Source organism: Salvelinus fontinalis, chromosome 2 (genome assembly GCF_029448725.1).
Source record: "Salvelinus fontinalis isolate EN_2023a chromosome 2, ASM2944872v1, whole genome shotgun sequence".
Classification (NCBI taxonomy): Eukaryota; Metazoa; Chordata; class Actinopteri; order Salmoniformes; family Salmonidae; genus Salvelinus; species Salvelinus fontinalis.
Window position 1 is genome coordinate 51,024,697 of NC_074666.1, and position 21,900 is coordinate 51,046,596.

The 21,900-nt window shown below is 42.8% G+C and overlaps 1 protein-coding gene across 26 annotated transcripts in view; it reads right to left on the minus strand.

The window, feature by feature from the left end:
* The window catches only part of dlg2 (discs, large homolog 2 (Drosophila)), a 358,090-nt gene that overhangs the window by 273,011 nt on the left and 63,179 nt on the right, over positions 1–21,900 (minus strand). For all 26 annotated transcript variants that reach the window (XR_008754221.1, XM_055877409.1, XM_055877462.1 and 23 more), the window contains exon 3: positions 13,747–13,895. Coding sequence is in view for 25 of the 26 variants with exons in the window: in XM_055877409.1 (XP_055733384.1) it covers positions 13,747–13,895 (149 nt within the window). In the remaining variant the exon portion in view is untranslated. The remainder of the gene's footprint in view (positions 1–13,746; positions 13,896–21,900) is intronic.

Sequence of the window (21,900 nt, forward strand, 5' to 3'; positions counted from 1 at the left end):
TGAATCAGAATTAGTTAGGTAACATAGATAAATAAGATGTTTTATTTACTTTCTTAATATGCTTATGTGAGATACTTGTCATTAGAATGTCTCTTTTGGACTATACTGTCGGCAGTTGCATTTTTCCTTTGTTCTCTAGGGAAAAGTCACTTGGGGCCCAGAGAGGGGAGAGGTCAGGCTTGTCTTTTACATGTCTGGGAATATGCAGAATATCAGAATGGAACATTGTCTTCATATGTGAACAGGTTTGAACATTGTCTTCATATGTGAATGTATCTGTTAAACCATGTGAAGGGCTCCACAATGTCTGTACTCCAGTCACTCCCTCCTTTTCCCATTGGGGGGAGGACTATGGCAGTGTCTGGAACCACTGTATTACCCCTCTGATGTTGAACTTATCTTGACCTAGTATATGACCTAGAGGCTCACTCCCCTGTGAGCTTGTACAGGAGGGGATGTATTTGAGATGGGAGTATCTAAAGTTGACAATTGATATACGCCATTGGATGAGGTAATGTTTTGGTACTATGAAGTACCAAGAACGAGATTAGAACCTCGTCTTAGAGATATAAACTGAACGATAATGTATAGCTAATGCTATCTTGCTCCTCTCTCAAGTAAAAGGCCCTTTGTGAAGTTTCTGAGATCTGTGGTTTGTCATGTAAGTTGAGAGGGGTGTATCTTGGCTATAAAATATCTTTGTATTCTCTTATAGGAACTCTCAGAATTAATTTATAGACACTGAATTGATCTGAGAGTCAAAGGGCTATGGTGAAGATCATTTGATTAAAGATGAAGTTTAAATATATAACTCTGACTTGTGTGTTTTGTAAACTCTCCTCATTTAGTAATACAGGAAATGACCACAACACTATGCATAGATGATAACAACAGAGAGCAGCAGCGTTGTAAAAGAGGGGGGCAATGCAAATACTCTGGAATGCCATTTGATTACATGTTCAGGAGTATTTTGGCTTGGGGGTAGAAGCTGTTTAGAAGCCTCTTGGACCTAGACTTAGCGCTCCGGTACCGCTTGCCATGCGGTAGCAGAGTGAACAGTTTATGACTTGGGTGGCTGGAGTCTTTGATCATTTTTAAGGCCTTCCTCTGACACCGCCTGGTATAGAGGTCCTGGATGGCAGGAAGCTTAGCACCAGTGATGTACTGGGCCATTCGCACTACCCTTTGTACTGCCTTGCTGTCAGAGGCCGAGCAACAAGTAAGGAAGTCAGAATGCTCAAGTCGGGATGCTCTCGATGGTGCAGCTGTGGTGCAGCTGTAGAACCTTTGAGGACGTGAGGACCCATGCCAAATCTTTTCAGTCTCCCGAGGGGGAAAAGGTTTAGTCGTGCCCTCTTCATGACTCTCTTGGTGTGCTTGGACCATGTTAGTTTGTTGGGGATGTGGACCCCAAGGAACTTGGAGCTCTCAACCTGCTCCACTGCAGCCCCGTCGATGAGAATGGGGGCGAGCTCGGTCCTCTTTTTTCTGTCGTCCACAATTATCTCCTTTGTCTTGTTCACATTGAGGAAGAGGTTGTTGTTCTGGCTCCACACGGCCAGGTCTCTGACCTCCTCCCTATAGGCTGTCTCGTCATTGTCGGTGATCAGGCCCTACCACTGTTGTGTCATCAGAAGACTTAATGATGGTGTTGGAGTCGTGTCTGGCGTGCAGTAATGAGTGAACAAAGAGTACAGGAGGGGACTGAGCACGCACCCCGGAGGGGCTCCTGTGTTGAGGATCAATGTGGCAGATGTGTTGTTACCTACCCTTACCACCTGGGGGCGTCCCGTCAAGAAGTCCAGGATCCAGTTGCAGAGGTCCTGTTTAGTCCCAGGGTCCTTAGCTTATTGATGAGCTTGAGGGCACTATGGTGTTGCACGCTGAGCTGTAGTCAATGAACAGCATTCTCACATAGGTGTTCCTTTTGTCCAGGTGTGAAAGGGCAGTGTGGAGTGCAATAGAGATTGCATCATCTGTCGATCTGTTGGGGCGGTATGCAAATTGGAGTGGGTCCAGAGTTTCTGGGATAATGGTGTTGATGTAAGCCATGACCAGCCTTTCAAAGCATTTCATGGCTACAGACATGAGTGCTACGGGTCGGAAGTCATTTAGGCAGGTTACCTTAGTGTTCTTGGGCACAGGCAATATGGTGGTCTGCTTAAAACATGTCGGTATTACAAACTCGGACAAGGAGAGGTTGAAAATGTCAGTGAAGACACTTGCCAGTTGGTCAGCGCATGCTCGCATTACATGTCCTGGTAATCTGTCTGGCCCCACAGCCTTGTGAATGTTGAGCTGTTTTAAGGTCTTAATCACATCGGCTGCGGATAGCGTGATCACACAGTCTTCCGGAACAGCTGGTGCTCTCATGCACGTTTCAGTGTTATTGGCCTCGAAGCGAGCATTGAAGTAGTTTAGCTCGTTTGGTAGGTTTGTGTCACTGGACAGCTCTCGGCTGTGCTTCCCTTTGTAGTCTGTAATGGTTTGCAAGGCCTGCCACATCCGACGAGCTTCAGAGCCGGTGTAGTACGATTCGATCTTAGTACCGTATTGACGCTTTGCATGTTTGATGGGTCATCGGGGGGCATAGTGGGATTTCTTATAAGCTTCTGGTTTAGAGTCCCGCTCCTTGAAAGCAGCAGCTTAATCCTTTAGCTCAGTGCGAATGTTGCCTGTAATCCATGGCTGGGGTATGTACATATGGTCACTGTGGGGACTACGTCATCGATGCACTTATTGATGTAGCCAATGACTGATGTGGTGTACTCTTCAATGCCGTCGGAGGAATCCCGGAACATATTCTAGTCTGTGCTAGCATAACAGTCCTGTAGCTTAGCATCTGCTTCATCTGACCACTTTTTTATTAATCTAGTCACTGGTGCATCCTGCTTTAATTTTTGCTTGTAAGCAGGAATCAGGAGGATAGAATTATGGTCATATTTGCCAAATGGAGGGCGAGGGAGAGCTTTGTACGGGTCTCTGTGTGTGGAGTATAGGTGGTAGAGTTTTTTGCCCTCTGGTTGCACATTTAACATACTGATAGAAATGAGGATTTAAGCTTCCCTGCATTAAAGTCCCAGGCTACTAGGAGCGGCGCCTCTGGGTGAGCGTTTTTGTTTGCTTATGGCGGAATACAGCTCCTTCAATGCTGTGTTAGTGTTAGTGCCAGCCTCTGACTGTGGTGGTATGTAAACAGATACGAAAAATACAGATAAACTCTAGATAGATAGTGTGGTCTGCATCTTATCATGAGATACTCTACCTCAGACGAGCAATAGCTCGAGACTTCCTTAGATATTGTGCACCAGCTGTTATTTTCAAAAATACAGTCTGCCACCCCTTGTCTTACCAGACGCTGCTGTTCTATCCTGCCGGTACAGCGTATATCCAGCCAGCTGTATGTTGAGTGTCGTCATTCAGCCATGACTCCGTGAAGCACAAGATATTACAGTTTTGAATGTCTCATTGGTAGTTTAATTTTCCTGGTAGGTCATCCATATTATTCTCCAAAGATTGCACGTTTGCTAGCAGAACGGAAGGAAGTTGGGGTTTATTTCGATCGCCTACGAATTCTCAGAAGGCAGCCTGCTCTTCAGGCAAATCAAGGGGATCTGGGCCTGTTCCTGAGAAAGCAGTATATCATTCGCGTCGGGCTCGTCACTCGTTAAAGGAAAAAAAGGATTCTGCCAGTCCGTGGTGAGTAATCGCAGTCCTGATGTACAGAAGTAATTTTCAGTCATAAGAGACGGTAGCAGCAACATTATGTACAAAGTAAGTAAAAAAAAAAATATGTTACAAACAACGCAAATAAACAAAAAACACAATCGGTTGGGGACACGTAAAATGTCAGCCTTCTTCTCCGGCGCCATTGTTACTAATGGAACGTTCCATAACGTAAAAACGTACACAACGCAGCCCTGGTGATATTTGTAGGAGTGTGGCTTAAGACACATGCATTGTACAGTGTGTGCTTCAGTGGTGATATCAAAAGGTGGGACAGCATAATTTTTTAAAAGTTTAAAAATAAAATAAACTACTAACTAGATCAGTACCTTTCTATTTAATAACAGAACAACTCAAGATGTTCTATTGAAATAATAATGTTGAAAACATTAACAAAAATCATGAATTGCTTTATTTTCAAACATGAAGTTTAGGAGTCAGGGTGTGGGACATCCACCTCTCAATAGGTATATACAGTGGTGGAAAAAGTACTAAATTCACATACTTCAGTAAAAATAATGATACCTTAATAGAAAATTACTCAAGTAAAAGTCACCCAGTAAAATACTACTTGAGTAAAAGTCTAAAAGTATTTGATTTTAAATATACTTAAGTATCATAAGTAAATGTAGTTGCTAAAATATACTTAATTAAATACCAAAAGTAAAAGTAAAATTCCTTATATTTAGCAAACTAAGCATTCAAAATGACACGAGTACTTTTGGGTGTCAGGGAAAACGTATGAAGTAAAAAGTACATACTTTTCTTTAAAAATGAAGTGAAGTAAAAGTAGTCAAAAATAGGAATAGGAAAGTAAAGTACAGATACTGTCACGTTCCTGACCTGTTTTCTGTTGTTTTGTATGTGTGTGATGGTCAGGGCGTGAGTTTTGGGTGGGCAGTCTATGTTTTCCGTTTCTATGTTGGTTTTGGGTTGCCTGGTATGGCTCTTAATTAGAGGCAGGTGTTTTGCGTTTTCCTCTAATTGAGAGTCATATTAAGGTAGGAGGTTCTCACTGTTTGTTTGTGGGTGATTGTTACCTGTCTCTGTGTTTGTGTTCTGCACCAGATAGGTCTGTATCGGTTTTGCACATTTTTTATTTTGTAGGTTGTTTGTAGTGTTTCACTTGTGTTTGTATTAAACATGTTTAACACTAGCCGCGCTGCATTTTGGTCCTCTCCTTCACCCCTGGAAGAAAACCTTTACAGAATCACCCACCAAACCCAGATCAAGCAGCGTGGCAACAGGCAACGGCGGCAGCAGCAGCAGCAGCGGGAGCTAGCAAGGCAGAGTGGCTGGAAGCCCGAGAGGCTCCCCCAAAAATTTCTTGGGGGGGGGGGGGGGCACACGGGGAGTATGGCTGGGTCAAGTGGGAGATTTGAGCCAGTTCCCCGTGCTTACCAGAAGGAGCAGTGGGCTAAATTGAGGTACGAGTCGAAGAATGTGGAGGAGTTATTGGACAGATTGGAGGAAAGTGAAAGGATGGGAGATTATGAGACATTTGATGAGTTGTTGGTGATATTGGGGGAGAGCGAAGAGAGAGAGATGTTGGTTTGGCGTAGCATACACGGTACTCGCCCTGAGGTGTGTGATTACCGTGGAGAGCGGGAGTACGGGCAGACGCCGTGTTACGCAGTAGAGCGCACGGTGTCTCCTGTACGGGTGCATAGCCCAGTGCGGGTTATTCCACCTCCCCGCACTGGTAGGGCTAGATTGGGCATTGAGCCAAATGTCATGAGGCCGGCCCTACATATCTGGCCACCAGTACGTCTCCTTGGGCCGGCTTACATGGCACCAGCCTTACGCATGGTGTCCCCTGTTCGCCAACACAGCCCAGTGCGGGTTATTCCACCTCCCCGCACTGGACGGGCTACGGGGAGCATGCAACCAGGTAAGGTTGGGCAGGCTCAGTGCTCAAGGGAGCCAATACGCCTGCACGGTCCGGTATTTCCGGCGCTACCTCCTCGCCCCAGCCCAGTACCACCAGTGCCTACACCACGCACCAGGCTTCCAGTGCGTTTTAAGAGCCCTGTTCCTCCTCCACGCACTCTCCCTATGGTGCGTGTCTCCAGCCCAGTGCCTCCAGTTCCGGCACCACGCACTAAGCCATCTGTGCGTCTCCAGAGCCCTGTACGCACTGTTCCTTCTCCCCGCACTCGCCCTGAGGTGCGTGCCCTCAGCCCGGTACCTCCAGTTCCGGCACCACGCACCAGGCCTACTGTGCGCCTCAGCAGGGCAGAGTCGGCCGTCTGCCCAACGCCTTCTGCACTGCCTGTCTGCCCAGCGCCTTCTGAGCCATCCGTCTGCCCAGCGCCTTCTGAGCCATCCGTCTGCCCAGCGCCTTCTGAGCCATCCGTCTGCCCAGCGCCTTCTGAGCCATCCGTCTGCACAGCGCCTTCTGAGCCATCCGTCTGCACAGCGCCTTCTGAGCCGTCCGTCAGTCAGGAGTCGCCAGAGCCGTCCGTCAGTCAGGAGCCGCCAGAGCCGCCAGCCAGTCAGGAGCCGCCAGAGCCGCCAGCCAGTCAGGAGCCGCCAGAGCCGCCAGCCAGTCAGGAGCCGCCAGAGCCGCCAGCCAGTCAGGAGCCGCCAGAGCCGCCAGCCAGTCAGGAGCCGCCAGAGCCGCCAGCCAGTCAGGAGCTGCCCTACAGTCAGGAGCTGCCCTACAGTCATGAGCTGCCCTACAGTCATGAGCTGCCCTACAGTCATGAGCTGCCCCACAGTCATGAGCTGCCCCACAGTCATGAGCTGCCCCACAGTCATGAGCTGCCCCACAGTCAGGAGCTGCCCCACAGTCAGGAGCTGTCCCTCAGCCCGGACCTGCCAGAGTCCCTCAGCCAGGACCTGCCAGAGTCCCTCAGCCAGGACCTGCCAGAGTCCCTCAGCCAGGACCTGCCAGAGTCCCTCAGCCAGGACCTGCCAGAGTCCCTCAGCCAGGACCTGCCGCCCCTTATCCCGGTGCTGCCCCTTATCCCGGTGCTGGCCCTTATCCCGGTGCTGCCCCTTCATTTAGGTGGTTTTAGTTGGAGGGTGGTCATTGGGAGGGGAATACAGAAGCGGGGAGTGACTATGGTGGTGTGGGGACAGCGTCCGGAGCCTGAGCCACCACCGTGGTCAGATGCCCACCCAGACCCTCCCCTGGACTTTGTGCTGGTGCGCCCGGCGTTCGCACCTCGAGGGGGGGGTTCTGTCACGTTCCTGACCTGTTTTCTGTTGTTTTGTATGTGTGTGATGGTCAGGGCGTGAGTTTTGGGTGGGCAGTCTATGTTTTCCGTTTCTATGTTGGTTTTGGGTTGCCTGGTATGGCTCTTAATTAGAGGCAGGTGTTTTGCGTTTTCCTCTAATTGAGAGTCATATTAAGGTAGGAGGTTCTCACTGTTTGTTTGTGGGTGATTGTTACCTGTCTCTGTGTTTGTGTTCTGCACCAAATAGGTCTGTATCGGTTTTGCACATTTTTTATTTTGTAGGTTGTTTGTAGTGTTTCACTTGTGTTTGTATTAAACATGTTTAACACTAGCCGCGCTGCATTTTGGTCCTCTCCTTCACCCCTGGAAGAAAACCTTTACAGATACTCAAAAAATCTACTTAAGCAGTACTTTAAAGTATTTTTTACACCAATGGGTATATAAACAATGACTTTGCAGTAAATTAATTTACCATTTGTTTGTTATTGCCTTGGAATTAATTAGAATATATCATGATGTAATTAAATGTTCTAAGTTTGGAGAATTAACTGTTTTTTTTATCAATTTGTCACAACACAACTGACTGCCTCAAACGCATTAAGAAGGAAATAAATTCCACCAATTAACTTTTAACAAGGCACACCTGTTAATTGAAATGTATTCCAGGTGACTACCTCGTGAAGCTGGTTAAGAGAATGCCAAGATTGTGCAAAGCTGTCATCAAGGCAAAGGGTGGCTACTTTGAAGAATCTCAAATATAAAATATATTTTGATTTGTTTAACACTTTTTTGGTTACTACATGATTCCATGTGTGTTATTTCATAGTTTTAATGTATTCACTATTATTCTACAATGTAGAAAATAGTAAAAAAAACTTTTTTAAACTGGAATGAGTAGATGTCCAAACTTTTGACTGGTACTGTATTTATAATTTATAAGTCCAAAAATAGATGTAGTAACTACAGATTGCCCCTTTAAGTCTATCAAAAGTGTGCGAGTTTGAGCATGTGTCCATTCGGCCTATGGATTTATATTTTTTAATCAGCATGAATTAGATTGAGCAATAAAAGCCCCACTTTTTGCAATCGCTTACATGTAACGGATTACATGTAATCCATTACTCCCCAACCCTGGGAGTAACAACTAGGGCTGTGGCGGTCACAAAATTTAGTCAGCCGGTGATTGTTAAGCAAATAAGTGTCGGTCTTACGGTAATTGACTGTTAATTAACAAACACATTTAGCATCTCCTGGCTTCCACACACAGCCTACAAGCCATTTTTTAAAAGTATCTAATAAATCCATATAATATAGCCTACACCTTCACAATAAATCCATTATTTATTTTAGACGGGTCTAAAGAAGCATGATATGAAGAAAATGTATTCTATTTCAGAAGAAAAGAATAGCATACTCTGAGTTTGTCACGTCCTGACCATAGAAACCCTGTATTTTCTATGGTAGAGTAGGTCAGGGTCGTGACTAGGGGTGTTTAGTCTAGTTTATTATTTCTATGTGTGGTTCTAGGTTTATTTTTCTATGTTGGTGTTTGTGTATGATTCCCAATTAGAGGCAGCTGTTAATCGTTGTCTCTAATTGGGGATCATACTGAAGTTACATTTTTTCCACCTGTGGGTTATGGGATATTGTTTATGTTTAGTTGCCTGTTCGCACTATATTGTCATCACGGTTAGTTTATTCTTTATTTTGTATTAGCTTAAATTTCACTTTCATTAAAATATGTGGAACTCGAAGTACGCTGCGCCTTGGTCCGACCATCATTATTACGAACATCGTGACAGAGTTGTCCTTATGTTAATATTAAGTCCTGATCTGGCTATGCCAAATGGCTGTGGGCTACACTAGTTAATTTAGCAAACAAGATATCCTTATAATTCCGTGGTACTATTTTAGATTATTTTACAGTATGAAGAATACAATTGAACAACGCTGAATAAAATTTAAATATTTTCTCCAAACGACTTGAGTGCGTGCCCACATGTGGCTATTCTGTGTTGAGTGGTTAACAAAGAAAAGGTACTGCTATATGGTTAATTTAGAGTTATTCATGTAACTTTAGTTTGTTCTACAAACATCGGGCTATATGTTTTTATTTTTAATACATTGTAAGGCTGCATGATGAGACTAATGATAATGCTTGAAAGGCATGAGCTCTGCTTTGTTTTTTTTGCGCAGGCTGTACACACTCCAATAGTCTCTCATTCACAATTTGACAAGCACTTGATAATGCCTAAAATGTAATGTTGATAAACTATTAGACTATTTCTTTACATTATAAGCGCAGCAATACGCACAAGGCAGTAGGCTATAAGCGCAAATGTTCCATTATTATCTTCCCCAAACTTGAAACTCACGCGCTGCTTATATATGCCAGTTAGGCTCTATACCCCTTGTAAAATGGATCAATGTGCTTCATTTTAAGAAGTTATTTGGCCACTTTAGTTGTGATACAAACCTTATTAAAACATATAGGCCTATGGGCTAGGCTACATGAAGTGTGCGAATATGATTCAAACAAGTGACACAAAAAAAGGCATTGTTTCTTACGCTGGGCATCATTCAAGTGATAATATCTAACTCACAAGTGATAGGCTAATACTGTCACCCGTCAGAATATTCTTGTCTTTCCATATACGTGTGACATTTGTTTTGATTTCGAATGGACCATTATCATGCACCTGCATTAAAACAGGGTCAGCGGAAAAAATATAGCTAATCTAAGCACATAAATAGTGAATGGACAACGTTTTTCACCGTGGTTTATTTTCATACCAGCCAGGTAGGCTATACTCCTGTTGTAAATATAAGCAATGAGCTTAAATATTAGGAAAGTTGAGAAATAAATATAGTAAGCCTTGACGTGGATGTCAATCATGGCAGCCCCCCGCATCTCTCTGATTCAGAGGGGTTGGGAAAATGTGGAAGACACATTTTCAGTTGAATGCATTCAGTTGTGCAACTGTCTTGGTATCCCCCTTTCCCTATAGAAAGCTGATGGGATCATCCTCTTTTTATTAGAGGCCATCACTCTGTTTTCTCCCGCAATTGCATAGCCTATAGAAATGTTGCGCAACATGAGCTCATGGATTTTCATGAAGTGTTTGATTAGATTTTCAAATACATTTGCATTCATGTCAGAGTGATTAGTGGAACGATACTGCTGATTACCAGCCAGTTATTAAGTTTGGTAGGCTACTAATGACCAGCAGCAGCATCAGAGCTTCGAGAAGCCAAATTAACGTGACTAAACAGTCATGTGGAATTTGACTGCCTTCATGACTCGTGACCATAATATGGTCACCGCAACAGCCCTAGTAACAACATGAATTTGTGCATGAGGCAGAAATGTGACTCGAGTTTCGCCATCAGCTCGAAGACAGTGTCTTAGAAGAGGGGAGAGAGCTGAGGGACGGTCCGACTGTGAGACGCAGACCATCTGATGCTCTTCCTCCGCTGAGACTGGCCATCAGATGCAGGCACTATCAGTCTAGTAAAATAAAGTAACCAAATTATTTAAATGTATGCTCACTCAGCTGTGCCTCACATGTAATACAACAAATTCTGATATATTACAAGTGTGATCATGTACCTCAAGTTTTGAAATATACATTTTTGAATGGTCTGAGATTAGCAGGGAAATTCAAGCATATCCAATATTCAGTGATAATGTATTGGGCATATAGCCTACAGCACAAATATGTGTTTTTAATAGGTTCATGTTGCAACGGCTTATGTTTTTTAAGTAAAAACAATCGGAGCGGTAGATCTTGGCCTGCATTTTGACTTAGAAAGTGATTTAGGCTCAGAAAAAGTTGGTGACCACTGCCATAGTAGAATCGTTGATCTATTCAATTCAATTCAATTGTTCAGCCTGTCACATTCTATGCAAGAAAATAATATTCCTCGAGGTGCATTCAAATTGCGAGTGGCGCACAGGGAGAGAAATAGGAATGTCCAGCCATTGTAGCCTACAACATTCTTAATGCAGTCGTGAGAAAACGTACCTTTGAAAGCAGTTCGATGGCCACTTAAAAGAAGATCACTGAGCATTCTAGTGTTACTAAGCTACACTTATTTCTCAAATCCAAGAAATGAGTAAAATGCAACATTTTAGAACCTGAGTTTTTAGCAGCGGGTTGGTTTATGCACGTTAGCAGGCGCCAAAGGCGTTAAATGCATAGGGAAGATCGGAGCTAAATGTAACAAGGGTCTGGTGTAACAGGTTGGCCAACATTATATTCACAGTACATGATCCTTGGTTGGCTGAGTGCCAGTGGAACGTTTTTTGAGGGAGACGTTCAAGTCATCAATACGTAGCCTAATGTTTAGACTTGAGTGTGTGACCTAGCTAATGATTAGTCCAATGGGGTAAATGGGCAATACTTAGCCTATTTATTTTTAGCCACTACGCAGTTGAGCTACATCAGGAGATAATAATTGTTGCTAAATAGCACACCTGCCTGATAATATGGACTAATAAGTTATATTGGACTCATTTCTGGAGGGGAAAATTATATTTCAGATGTCAGCATGATTCATTTTGGAATAGAAGGTCCTTTTAAAAAGTCACCAGAACTGAATATATAGCAGTCAATATCCCTCCGCGACCTGTAGTATACTGTGATGTATGCTTTTGTCTGTATATATTTAGGCTAGTATATCCCTGGTTGGGAAGGAATCAGTGACAGTGGTTTACTCTGCATGTATTGCAAAGCAATCACTAACCTGCTATTCAGTGGAGTGGCTGTGTGGTCCCAAATCGGGGATTAAGTGGCTCTTTTCCAAGTTTAAAATGATAAACATTGGCCAATCAACATTGGCCATGCTGTCAATGAAGCATGATTTCTGCCGCGCTCAAAACAACTGTTAACTCGGAACTGTGAAAACTTGACTTCAGTGAGTTCAAGACAACTGGGAAGTCGGGAATAAACGAGCTCCGACTGGGAAAATACGTTTTGAACAGTCATCCAACTCTGAATTGTAAATCCGGCCTCTTTCTAGAGCTCCGACCTGAAGATCAATGACGTCATCATGATTCAACCTTGTTTTTTCCCCAAAGTTTCCAGTTGTTTTGAAAGCACCATAAATCCAGAGAATGCCAGACTTTGATGACAAAATTCGCCCACAATGGACCGCCGCAGCACCTTCCTGTTCAAGTGAGCACAGCACAACAAGGTGAGTCCAAAACTGTATTGTGTGCTGCTGCATAAATGATGTAATATGCCAGGGAGATAGTATTACATTCTCAGCTACAGTATACATAAGTGTATGTTGGGTATTAAGATGTTAGTAGCCCTAATACTTTGGTATATTTACCCTTCTTAATTTATATTATATAGACTACGTCCGTCCTAGTTCGCTCATTAATGTCTTAATCGAAATTACGGATTGCCTCTTATCTGCTTGTCGTCCCCTTATGCCAGAGTTTGTACACCTCAATTGTCAGTAGAAACCACATTTGTTAAAGCAAGTCAGCCATATCAGCTATGTTTTTTTTAAAGGCAGTAAATGAGGCTGAATAAACTGTTTCTCTGCCAGACAAGGCTCTGCTGATAGCCAGGTATAGCAGTGGTAAGCTGTTGGGACTGCTGTTGGGACAGCTTTATGTAGGCCCTAACAGTTTGAGGGCACCATTTGTCAGCGTGATAGTGCAATTAATGTATTGTGTAGTAGTTTTACTGGCATGCATCACACTTTTTGTTTTTGCCCCACCAAGATTTACATGCTAAAATTGCCACTGAGAAGGCTAATGTTAACTAGCTGGCTCATCGTTGCCCATGAAAGTTAGGCTAGCGAGCATTTTAGCCAGGTAGCCTAGAACAACCAAAACTAAAAGTGTGTACTGTATGACAGAGTCATAGACCGTTTCGGCAACATGAAAGAGATGAGGATGGCAATGGCTTTTTTTACTTGCACACACACACACACACACACACACACACACACAGAGAGAAATCAGTACCATGGACAGCCACATCATATTTAGCTTACGTTGATTAGACGAGTTATTCACAATTTTTGATAAACTAGGTTTTATATGTTAGATGGTTAAATAAAGAGCAAAATTATTGATTATTATATGTGCCCTGGTCCTATAAGAGCTCGTTGTCACTTCCCACGAGCCGGGTTTTGACAAAAACTTACACTCATTCTTATTTTGAATACATGTATCGTATAGTGTGTGTGTGGCAGGCTTACAATGACGGCAACAAAACAACATTTGAGTGTGCTGACCATGGTACGCAGCCGGAGGTTGAATGTTTGAAGGGGTACGGGACTATAAAAAGTTTGGGAACCACTGATCTAGGTCATGTAACTGTTTGTTACATGCAATATGCTTCGTGGACTTTACTGGACAGATGTTGCTCTCCGGTTTTATGATGGAAAAAACTGGTTGAATATATTCTGCCACTGTGTGACTGTTGTCTTCTTATATTCTCGGCCTTAGACCTATACAGTATATCACAGTGGCATATGAACTAACAGGTTATAGAGCAAACATCACAATTATCACAACACATAAATTATAATTTGGATTTTTTCCCCCCCTGGCTTGGCTTCTCAAGTGAATTTACCCACACACCGCTACTGCTTAAACTATGATACAAAAAAAATGTTTCTTATTGTGATATTATTTCATAGTGTTTTTTTTTTTTTAACAGCATCTAGCTTCCTCTTTGGTGAAATAGGACAGCTACCACAGAACTACAAGGAGAAGAAACAGCCTCACTATTCCAGTCAATTATCCCTTATTAGGTGGACTGGCAGGACTCATTATATTTCTATGACCACTACTCAGAGGTCCCATCAGGCTCACCTCTGTTGGGCAGGCGTGTTGTAGCACTGTGGTGGGGAAGCCCGTGCCTGTTTGATCCCACTTGTCAGCCATGTGGTTGATCTCTTCCAGCTTCTGCTCGCAGCTCTTTTGGGTGTTCAGCAGCGTCACCTCATAGATCTCCTGGATATCTGTGAAACACATGACGGATACACATTGGAGCATATACAATACTCAGAAATGTCTCTTGAGAGGAAATATGGATGAAAACAGCCACATGACAGGCCTTTCGCTAATTCCGGTGTAAGTTAGCAGACTTTCATTTACTGCAGGTCAACATGCTGCATTTCAGATGTACATGCAAATGGGGGTCTTGGATTAAACCGGTGATCAAAGCCTTATTGGTCAAAATTTGTGAAAATTAAATCACTGGTAATGATATTAGATGCCATAGCAGGAGAACATCATTGACATATCTCCAAATGCTCTTGTCAGGTATATCTGGGAAACATTTTAAGGGAAAGAAGCTGAGTAATTCCAAACTCTGTAGTAGTACAATGCAGTTAACTTGCTCTGGATATTTGCATTGCATACTTCGGGAATTCACTCTCACTGAATGCTACTAAACTGAGTTATAAAGTACATACAACATTATTCTATAGGGTTCTATCAGTGCTGGGCAGGTTCTCAAGGTAAAGAAACCACAAACAAACAAAAAGCAAATAGCTGTAGGCACTAAATAGATCTTCAGCTCGGATCCCAGTCCTTAGCCTTAGCAGCTGATAGATGCTAGATACTAGATGCTTCTTGATTGAGCAGTTGACAATATCTTTGACAAGGAGTCCAAGCTAGACCAATTTGAACAGCTGGTGCCACCAGCAGTCTGGTGTGCGTTGAAGAAGCTTGGTCAAAGCCGTTTTTCATTAAGTCTCAATTATACGGTGAAAATGCAGTTACGAAACTAATTTATTTAATTATTTGATCATTTCATTATTCATTATGCTAACTAACTTCCCAATTATTTGGTTACCAAAATGTAGTAATAATAATTTACAAAATGTTCAGCAAATCATTCATGTCTTAAATTAAGTTATTATAAAGTGTTACGCCAAAATACTTGATGAACCAGTTCTTGCATAATGTATTAACTGTAAATTGCATTGTAGGCAATAGGCATTGAACAGACTTTCAATCTGTACATACCTAGACAGAGAACCCTACTCACTTGCATAAAACATTGCCTTTGAAGTGGGTCTTTAGCCAATAATCCCATCCTTGCCAAAGAGACTGGCCTTTAGGCAATCTCAACGTTCAACATGCAGCTGGATTCACGGCGGAGTTGCTCATTGGTTGTGGAAAATAACATTAATATTTTGTGTGGCGCCTCGAAAATAGAATTATAATTGTAACAAAACAAAAAAAACATCTAGCTGTTAACTAGGCAAGTTGTATTTTGAAGCTTAAAATCAAAGCTACCGGGTGGCGCAGTGGTCTAAGGCACTGCATCGCAGTGCTAGCTGTGCCACCAGAGACTCTGGGTTCCAGCCCAGGCTCTGTCGCAGCCGGCTGAGACCGGGAGGCCCATGGGGCGGCGCACAATTGGCCTAGCGTCGTCCGGGTTAGGGAGGAATATCCTTGTCCCATCGTGCACTAGCGACTCCTGTGGCAGGCCGGGCGCAGTGCACACTGACCAGGTTGCTAGGTGTACGGTGTTTCCTCCGACACATTGGTGCGGCTGGCTTCTGGGTTGGATGTGCGCTGTGTTAAGAAGCAGTGCGGCTTGGTTGGGTTGTGTTTCAGAGGACGCATGGCTCTCGACCTTTGCCTCTCCCGAGTCCGTACGGGAGTTGTAGCGATGAGACAAGACAGTAACTACTAACAATTGGATACCACGAAATTGGGGAGAAAAAGGGGAGGGAAAAAAAACGAACAAGTTTTGTGGTTGGAATTGTATGTATTTAGTTTGAGAATTTAGTTGTGAGCTATCAATTTTTGACAGATTGGTTTCATCTGGATTAACAAAAAATTGTTGTTCAGCAATCGAAAACCAACGAGTTCAGATGGGAGAAAAATGTGAGTGTTCCAATAATCGTTGTGATTGAAGGATAGCTGGGAGGGTTATCGAATCAGGATCAAATCCTCTGTTCTCCAAGAGCTCATATTTGAAGATACTCAGAGTCAGTATTCATGACTTAAGAAGAAATAAGCAACTTTGTCATGTATTTTTGTTATACAGAAATAAAACATGCCAAAAAGCTGCTGTGTTGTTCAATGTACAAAACTCCTGACCTACGGTTCACAATGCTCCCACGTAGACAAATAGAGACTGCGAAAAGAACCCTGTGGCTTCAGGCTATTCAGCTTGGGAGAGTGGGAAATGTGGGGACCCAGTGTCCAAGTAGACTACACAAAGCTACATTATACAGTACCAGTCAAAAGGTTGCATACACCTACTCATTCATGGGATTTTATTTGTAATATTTTCTACATTTTAGATTAATAATGAAGACATCAAAACTATGTAGTAGACAAGAAATTAACAGGTGTGTCTTGTTAAAAGTTAATTTGGGGAATTTATTTTCTTCTTAATGCATTTGAGCCAATCAGTTGTGTTGTGACAAGGCAGGGGGGTATACAGAAGACAGCCCCATTTGGTAAAAGACCAAGTCCATATTATGGCAAGAACAGCTCAAATAAGCAAAGAGAAACGACAGTCCATCATTACTTTAAGACATGAAGGTCAGTCAATGAGGAAAATTTCAAGAACTTTTAAAGTTTCTTTAAGTGCATTCACAAAAGCCATCAAGCGCTATGATGAAACTGGCTCTCACCAGGACCGCCACAGGAAAGGAAAACCCAGAGTTACCTCTGCTGCAGAGGATCAGTTCATTAAATCGAACCCACAAATGCTGATGCTTTAGATACTCAACTAGTCTAAAGGCTAGATTTATTGCTCCTTTAATCATAACAACAGTTTTCAGCTGTGCTAACATAATTGAAAACGGGTTCTCTAATGATCAATTACCCTTTTAAATTATAAACTTGGATTAGCTAATACAACGTGCCATTGGAACACAGGAGTGATGATTGCTGATAATGGGCCTCTGTACACCTATGTAGATATTCCAAAAAAAAAAATTATCAGCCGTTTCCAGCAACAAAAGACATTTACAACATTATCAATGTCTACACCGTATTTCTGATCAATTTTATGTTTTTTAATGGACAAAATAATTTGCCTTTATTTCAAAAACAAGGAAATTTCTAAGTGACCCCAAACCTTTGAACAGTAGTGGATTTTGATTTGTTTAACACTTTTTTGGTTACTACATGATCCCATATGTGTTATTTCATAGTTTGTCTTCACTATTATTCTACAATGTAGAAAATAGTAAAAATAAAGAAAAACCCTTGAATGGGTAGGTGTGTCCAACCTTTGACTGGTACTGTATGTACAAAAGTATGTAGACACCCCTTCAAATTAGTGGATCTGGCTATTTCAGCCACACCAGTTGCTGACAGGTGTATAAATTCGAGCACACAGCAATGCAATCTCTATAGATAAACACTGGCAGTAGAATCGCCTTACTGAAGAGCTCAGTGACTTTCAATGTGGAAGGGTCATAGGATGCCACCTTTCCAACACGTCCTTTGTCAAATTTCTGCTCTGCTAGAGCTGCCCGGGCAACTGTAAGTGCTGTTATTGTGAAGTGGAAATGTGTAGTAGCAACAACGGCTCAGTCGTGAAGTGGTAGGCCACACAAACTCACAGAACGGGACACAATAACTGTTTGTCGGGAGCTTAATGAAATGGGTTTCCATGACCGTGTAGCCGCACACAAGCCTAAGATCACCATGCACAATGCCAAGCGCTGGTTGGAGTGGTGTAAAGCTCGCCGGCATTGGACTCTAGAGCAGTGGAAAATAGTTCTCTGGAGTGATGAATCACACGTCACTATCTGGCAGTCTGGCAGACGAATCTGGGTTTGGCAGATGCCAGGAGAACGCTACCCGCCCCAGATGACAGGACAACGCTTGTGCCAACTGTAAAGTGGTGGAGGAGGAATTTCGGTCTGGGGCTGTTTTTCATGGTTCAGGCTAGGCCCCATTGTTCCAGTGAAGGGAAATCTTAATGCTACAGCATACAATGACATTCTGCTTACAACTTTGTGGCAACAGTTTGGGGAAGGCCCTTTTCTGTTTCAGCATGACTATGACCCTGTGCAAAAAACGAGGTCCATACGGAAATGGTTTGTCGAGATTGATGTGGAAGAACTTGCCTGGTCTGCACAGAGCTCTGACCTCAACCCCACTGAACACCTTTGGGATAAATTGGAACGCCAACTGCGAGCCAGGCCTAATCACCCAACATCCATGCCGAACCTCACTTATGCTCTTGTGGCTGAATGGAAGCAAGTCCCCACAGCATTGTTACAACATCTAGTGGACAGCCTTCCCAGAAGAGTGGAGGCTGTTATAGCAGCAAAAGGGGGACCAACTCCATGTTAATCCCCATGATGTTGGAATGAGATGTTCAATGGACAGGTGTCCACATACTTTTGGTCATGTAGTGAATGTGTGTGGAAGACATTTCATCACAGGTAAGACATTTAACAAGTTTAGTATAGTCCATTCACTACTTGTAGCTGTATAGTCCGTGTGTTTGTGTTGCTGGTCTTAGCAAGCTTAATGTACCGGTAGGGAAGCCCTACAATATTATGTAGTGAGAACACTCAGGAGCAGGTAATGTTGAAATGTAATTTTTAGACATGTTGAACTTTTCTTAAATGTATTTTGTAATTGACTAAAACAAGTAGACAAGAAAAATGTATTTGAAAAAGGTCATGCTTTTGCTGTGAGCCAATGGGGTAACCTAGGTAACAACGGGTTGTTTCCCCACAGGCGGAAGGGGCCACAACGTTCTATCTAATGCCGACAGACTATGGCAGAAAGGCCCGTCTCTTTGGCAATGGCAAGAAGTGGCAAGAAGTGGAATGTTAGCTCAAGAGAATGGTAACCAGACTAGGTATCCACAGCCAAGAGGTGTCATTCACTGCAATACAGGGAAGTAAAGCTATTCAATTTAAACCCTAATCTTTTTGAACAAATTCCACCCAGGAGGATACCTCATTCAAACCCCAACTGTCCTACTTTGAAAAAGTTTGATACAAAACACTCTAGTTTAACACTGATTGGCAAACACCATGTTAATCTACATACAACACAACTTGTAGTAATTCCCCTCCGGTCTTGTGTGTAATTTAATCCAAAAATAGAGGTTGATGCCTTGCACGTATGTGTATCTTTGTTGTTATAGCAGCTTCAGCTTAAGACACTCACTTTGCCAGAAGGCTATAGCAGGATTCACTTGAGTGGCGGATCCTTGAAATAGAACAGCTTTAGCACTGCTCAGAGACAGTAGGCTGGCATGCAGCCAGGCATGAAGTGTCCTCTTTCTTTGGCACAGTACCATCAGATGTCAGGTCACTGGATGCATTTTCTGCTTCATTTTGTCACATATGGGAGAATAGATCAATTAATTAATTATACACACACAAAAAATTACATCAGAAAATAATAGGACTTCAAGACGACTGAGTCACAAATAATATTTTCACCATCAAACAGGCAGCAGGTAGTCTAGTGGTTAGAGAGTTGGGATAGTAACCGAAAAGTCACTGGTTCAAACATCTGAACCGACAAGGTGAAAAATCTGTCGGAGTGCCCTTAAGCAAGGCACTAGGCATACATTTTCTCTGGGGGCACCATCAATTGCGATCTTCAAGGCATTCCTCGTCATTCACCAAACATTTCTTTAGAAAAGCCTACAATATAGGTTTGCACTTAAATGTATTCGTGTTACACTGTTGCCGGTAGGTGCACTTCATTCAGAAGCACTGCCCACCAGGTAGGCAAAGTGTTCCCATTTTGAACCTTGTCTTTAGAGACAAACTCCACCTACCCGGCGGACCTGGAGATCTGTGGCTAAATCAAGTGTGCCTACTGAGCTGGCCAATCGGAGAGCTCAAATCACCATGCCTACAGCTTCCAGCAAAGTTTGATACTAGCCTACATGAGATTTCATAAAACTTTAAAAATGATGTCCAGAGAGACTGTCAAACAAACAAAAAATATTCAGCACTGTCAACACTGTACAAAATCATGTACATGTAGACGTCATGTAGACGTTCGTAATTCGTTCATGGTGAGATCTTTAAAATAAACTAGACACATACTGAACAAAAATATAAATGCAACATGTAAAGTGTTGGTCCCATGTTTCATGAGCTGAAATAAAAGATCCCAGAAATGTTCCATATCCACAAAAATATTTGTGCAGAAATTTGTTTACATCCCTGTGAGTGAGCATTTCTCCTTCACCAAGATAATCCATCCACCTGACAGGTGTGGCATATCAAGTAGCTGATTAATCAACATGATCATTACACTGGTGCACCTTGTGCTGGGGAAAATATAAGGCCACTAAAATTAGCAGTTTTGTCACACAAAACAATACCACAGATGTCTAAAGTTTTGAGGGAGCATGCAATTGGAAGGCTGACTGCAGCAATGTCCACCAGAGCTGTTGCCAGAAGATTGAATGTTCATTTCTCAACCATAAGCCGCCTCCAATGTTGTTTTAGAGAATTTGTCAGTACGTCCAGCCAGCCTCACAACAGTTTATGCTCAACTGTGCCTCGCAAGTGCTACACCAACTGATCTATTGTTTTATCAAAGCTTGAGTTTTGAAATGTAATATGGTCTGAGAAGAGCTATATTTTCAGGCCAAGGCATTAGCCAATATGCTGTGATAATGTATTAGGCCCGACTGTGCAAACCTCATTCCTATAGAACTGTTTTTATAAGGTCAATGTTACATTTTTTAAGAAATGTTGGGGGAAAATCTGAGCAGTAAATCTCGGCTTGCATTTTGACTGCGAAAGTGATCTTGACTCAGAAAAGGTTGGTGGCTACTTATATAAAGCAACACATTTCACTGAACCCATCTGGTGTATTTGACAATAAAACATACTTACATTTTGTTTTTATTATTTATTTATTTTTACAAATAATAATTTTAAAAAACAGGAGGCCGTGTCCAAGGGTGGAATCAAGCCATCGACATTGCGGTCAGGAATCTGACGCGGCATGCTACCAACTACGCCAAGAAAGTCACTTGGGGAAGTCAGTATACTTGCTTCCAAGTGTCAGGATCACTACACTACTCCCTCCTTTTGAAGATACAATATTAGGTTTCATGTAACCATGTGACTGTGAAGCCACCCAAACATTCGCTATCAGGGATGCCGCCTCTTAACTGCCGGTCCTTTCACTTCTGACGTCATAGTAATGAAACAAGAGGGAGAGTGAGCTTTCCAAGGGTGGAATCGAACCACTAACGTTGCAGTCCTGAGACCTGCACGCTACCAACGACTCTAAGAAAGCATGCTCCCTTGGAGGAGGAGTCAGTAAATGTACTTATCAGCGTCAAGGGTCACTACAATATTAGGTTTCATGTAACCATGTGACTGTGAAGCCACCAAAACATTTACCTCTGCCAGAGAACATAGACATCTGGACTCCACTAGCCATACCCTGCTACATTACCTGAGCCATAAAGTAAGTAACTGAAATTCCAAGTCCATTTTTTTCTCAGAGAAGCATTGAGGAAAATTGGAATTGAATGAATTGGCTCCAATCTTGAAAATGGTACGTGCTTCACTCGACCAACGGTTGGGCAATTAACCCTAATTGAAAATTGTTATGAAACCGGGTAAATAGAAATGGAATTGACCCCAATCCTGACAAATGTATTACTCTAGAACAGTGATGGGCAACTGGAACTCAGCCGAATTCACTAATTTTAGGGGATGTCCACACACTTTTAGCACATCCTTTTAGTGCATATTATAGTATATAAACGGTTTTGTGGACAGAATACACATAGTTCTGCACTCTTAGAATTAAGGGTGACTTGAGGAACACTGGGGATATTTGCACGTTTGGGTAGTTGAGAGTTCTTGGAGGAAACTTTGATGTTTCAATGGAGCAAAGGGTTCCTGGAGGAACCTTTTTGCTGGCACGTGCAGAGCACTTGAATTTATTTTGCCGTTGGATTTGTTGCGCGCTCAGATTCAGAAGAAGATGAAATACAAGTACTATTTTAATATCAATATTGAATAATACAACATTGAC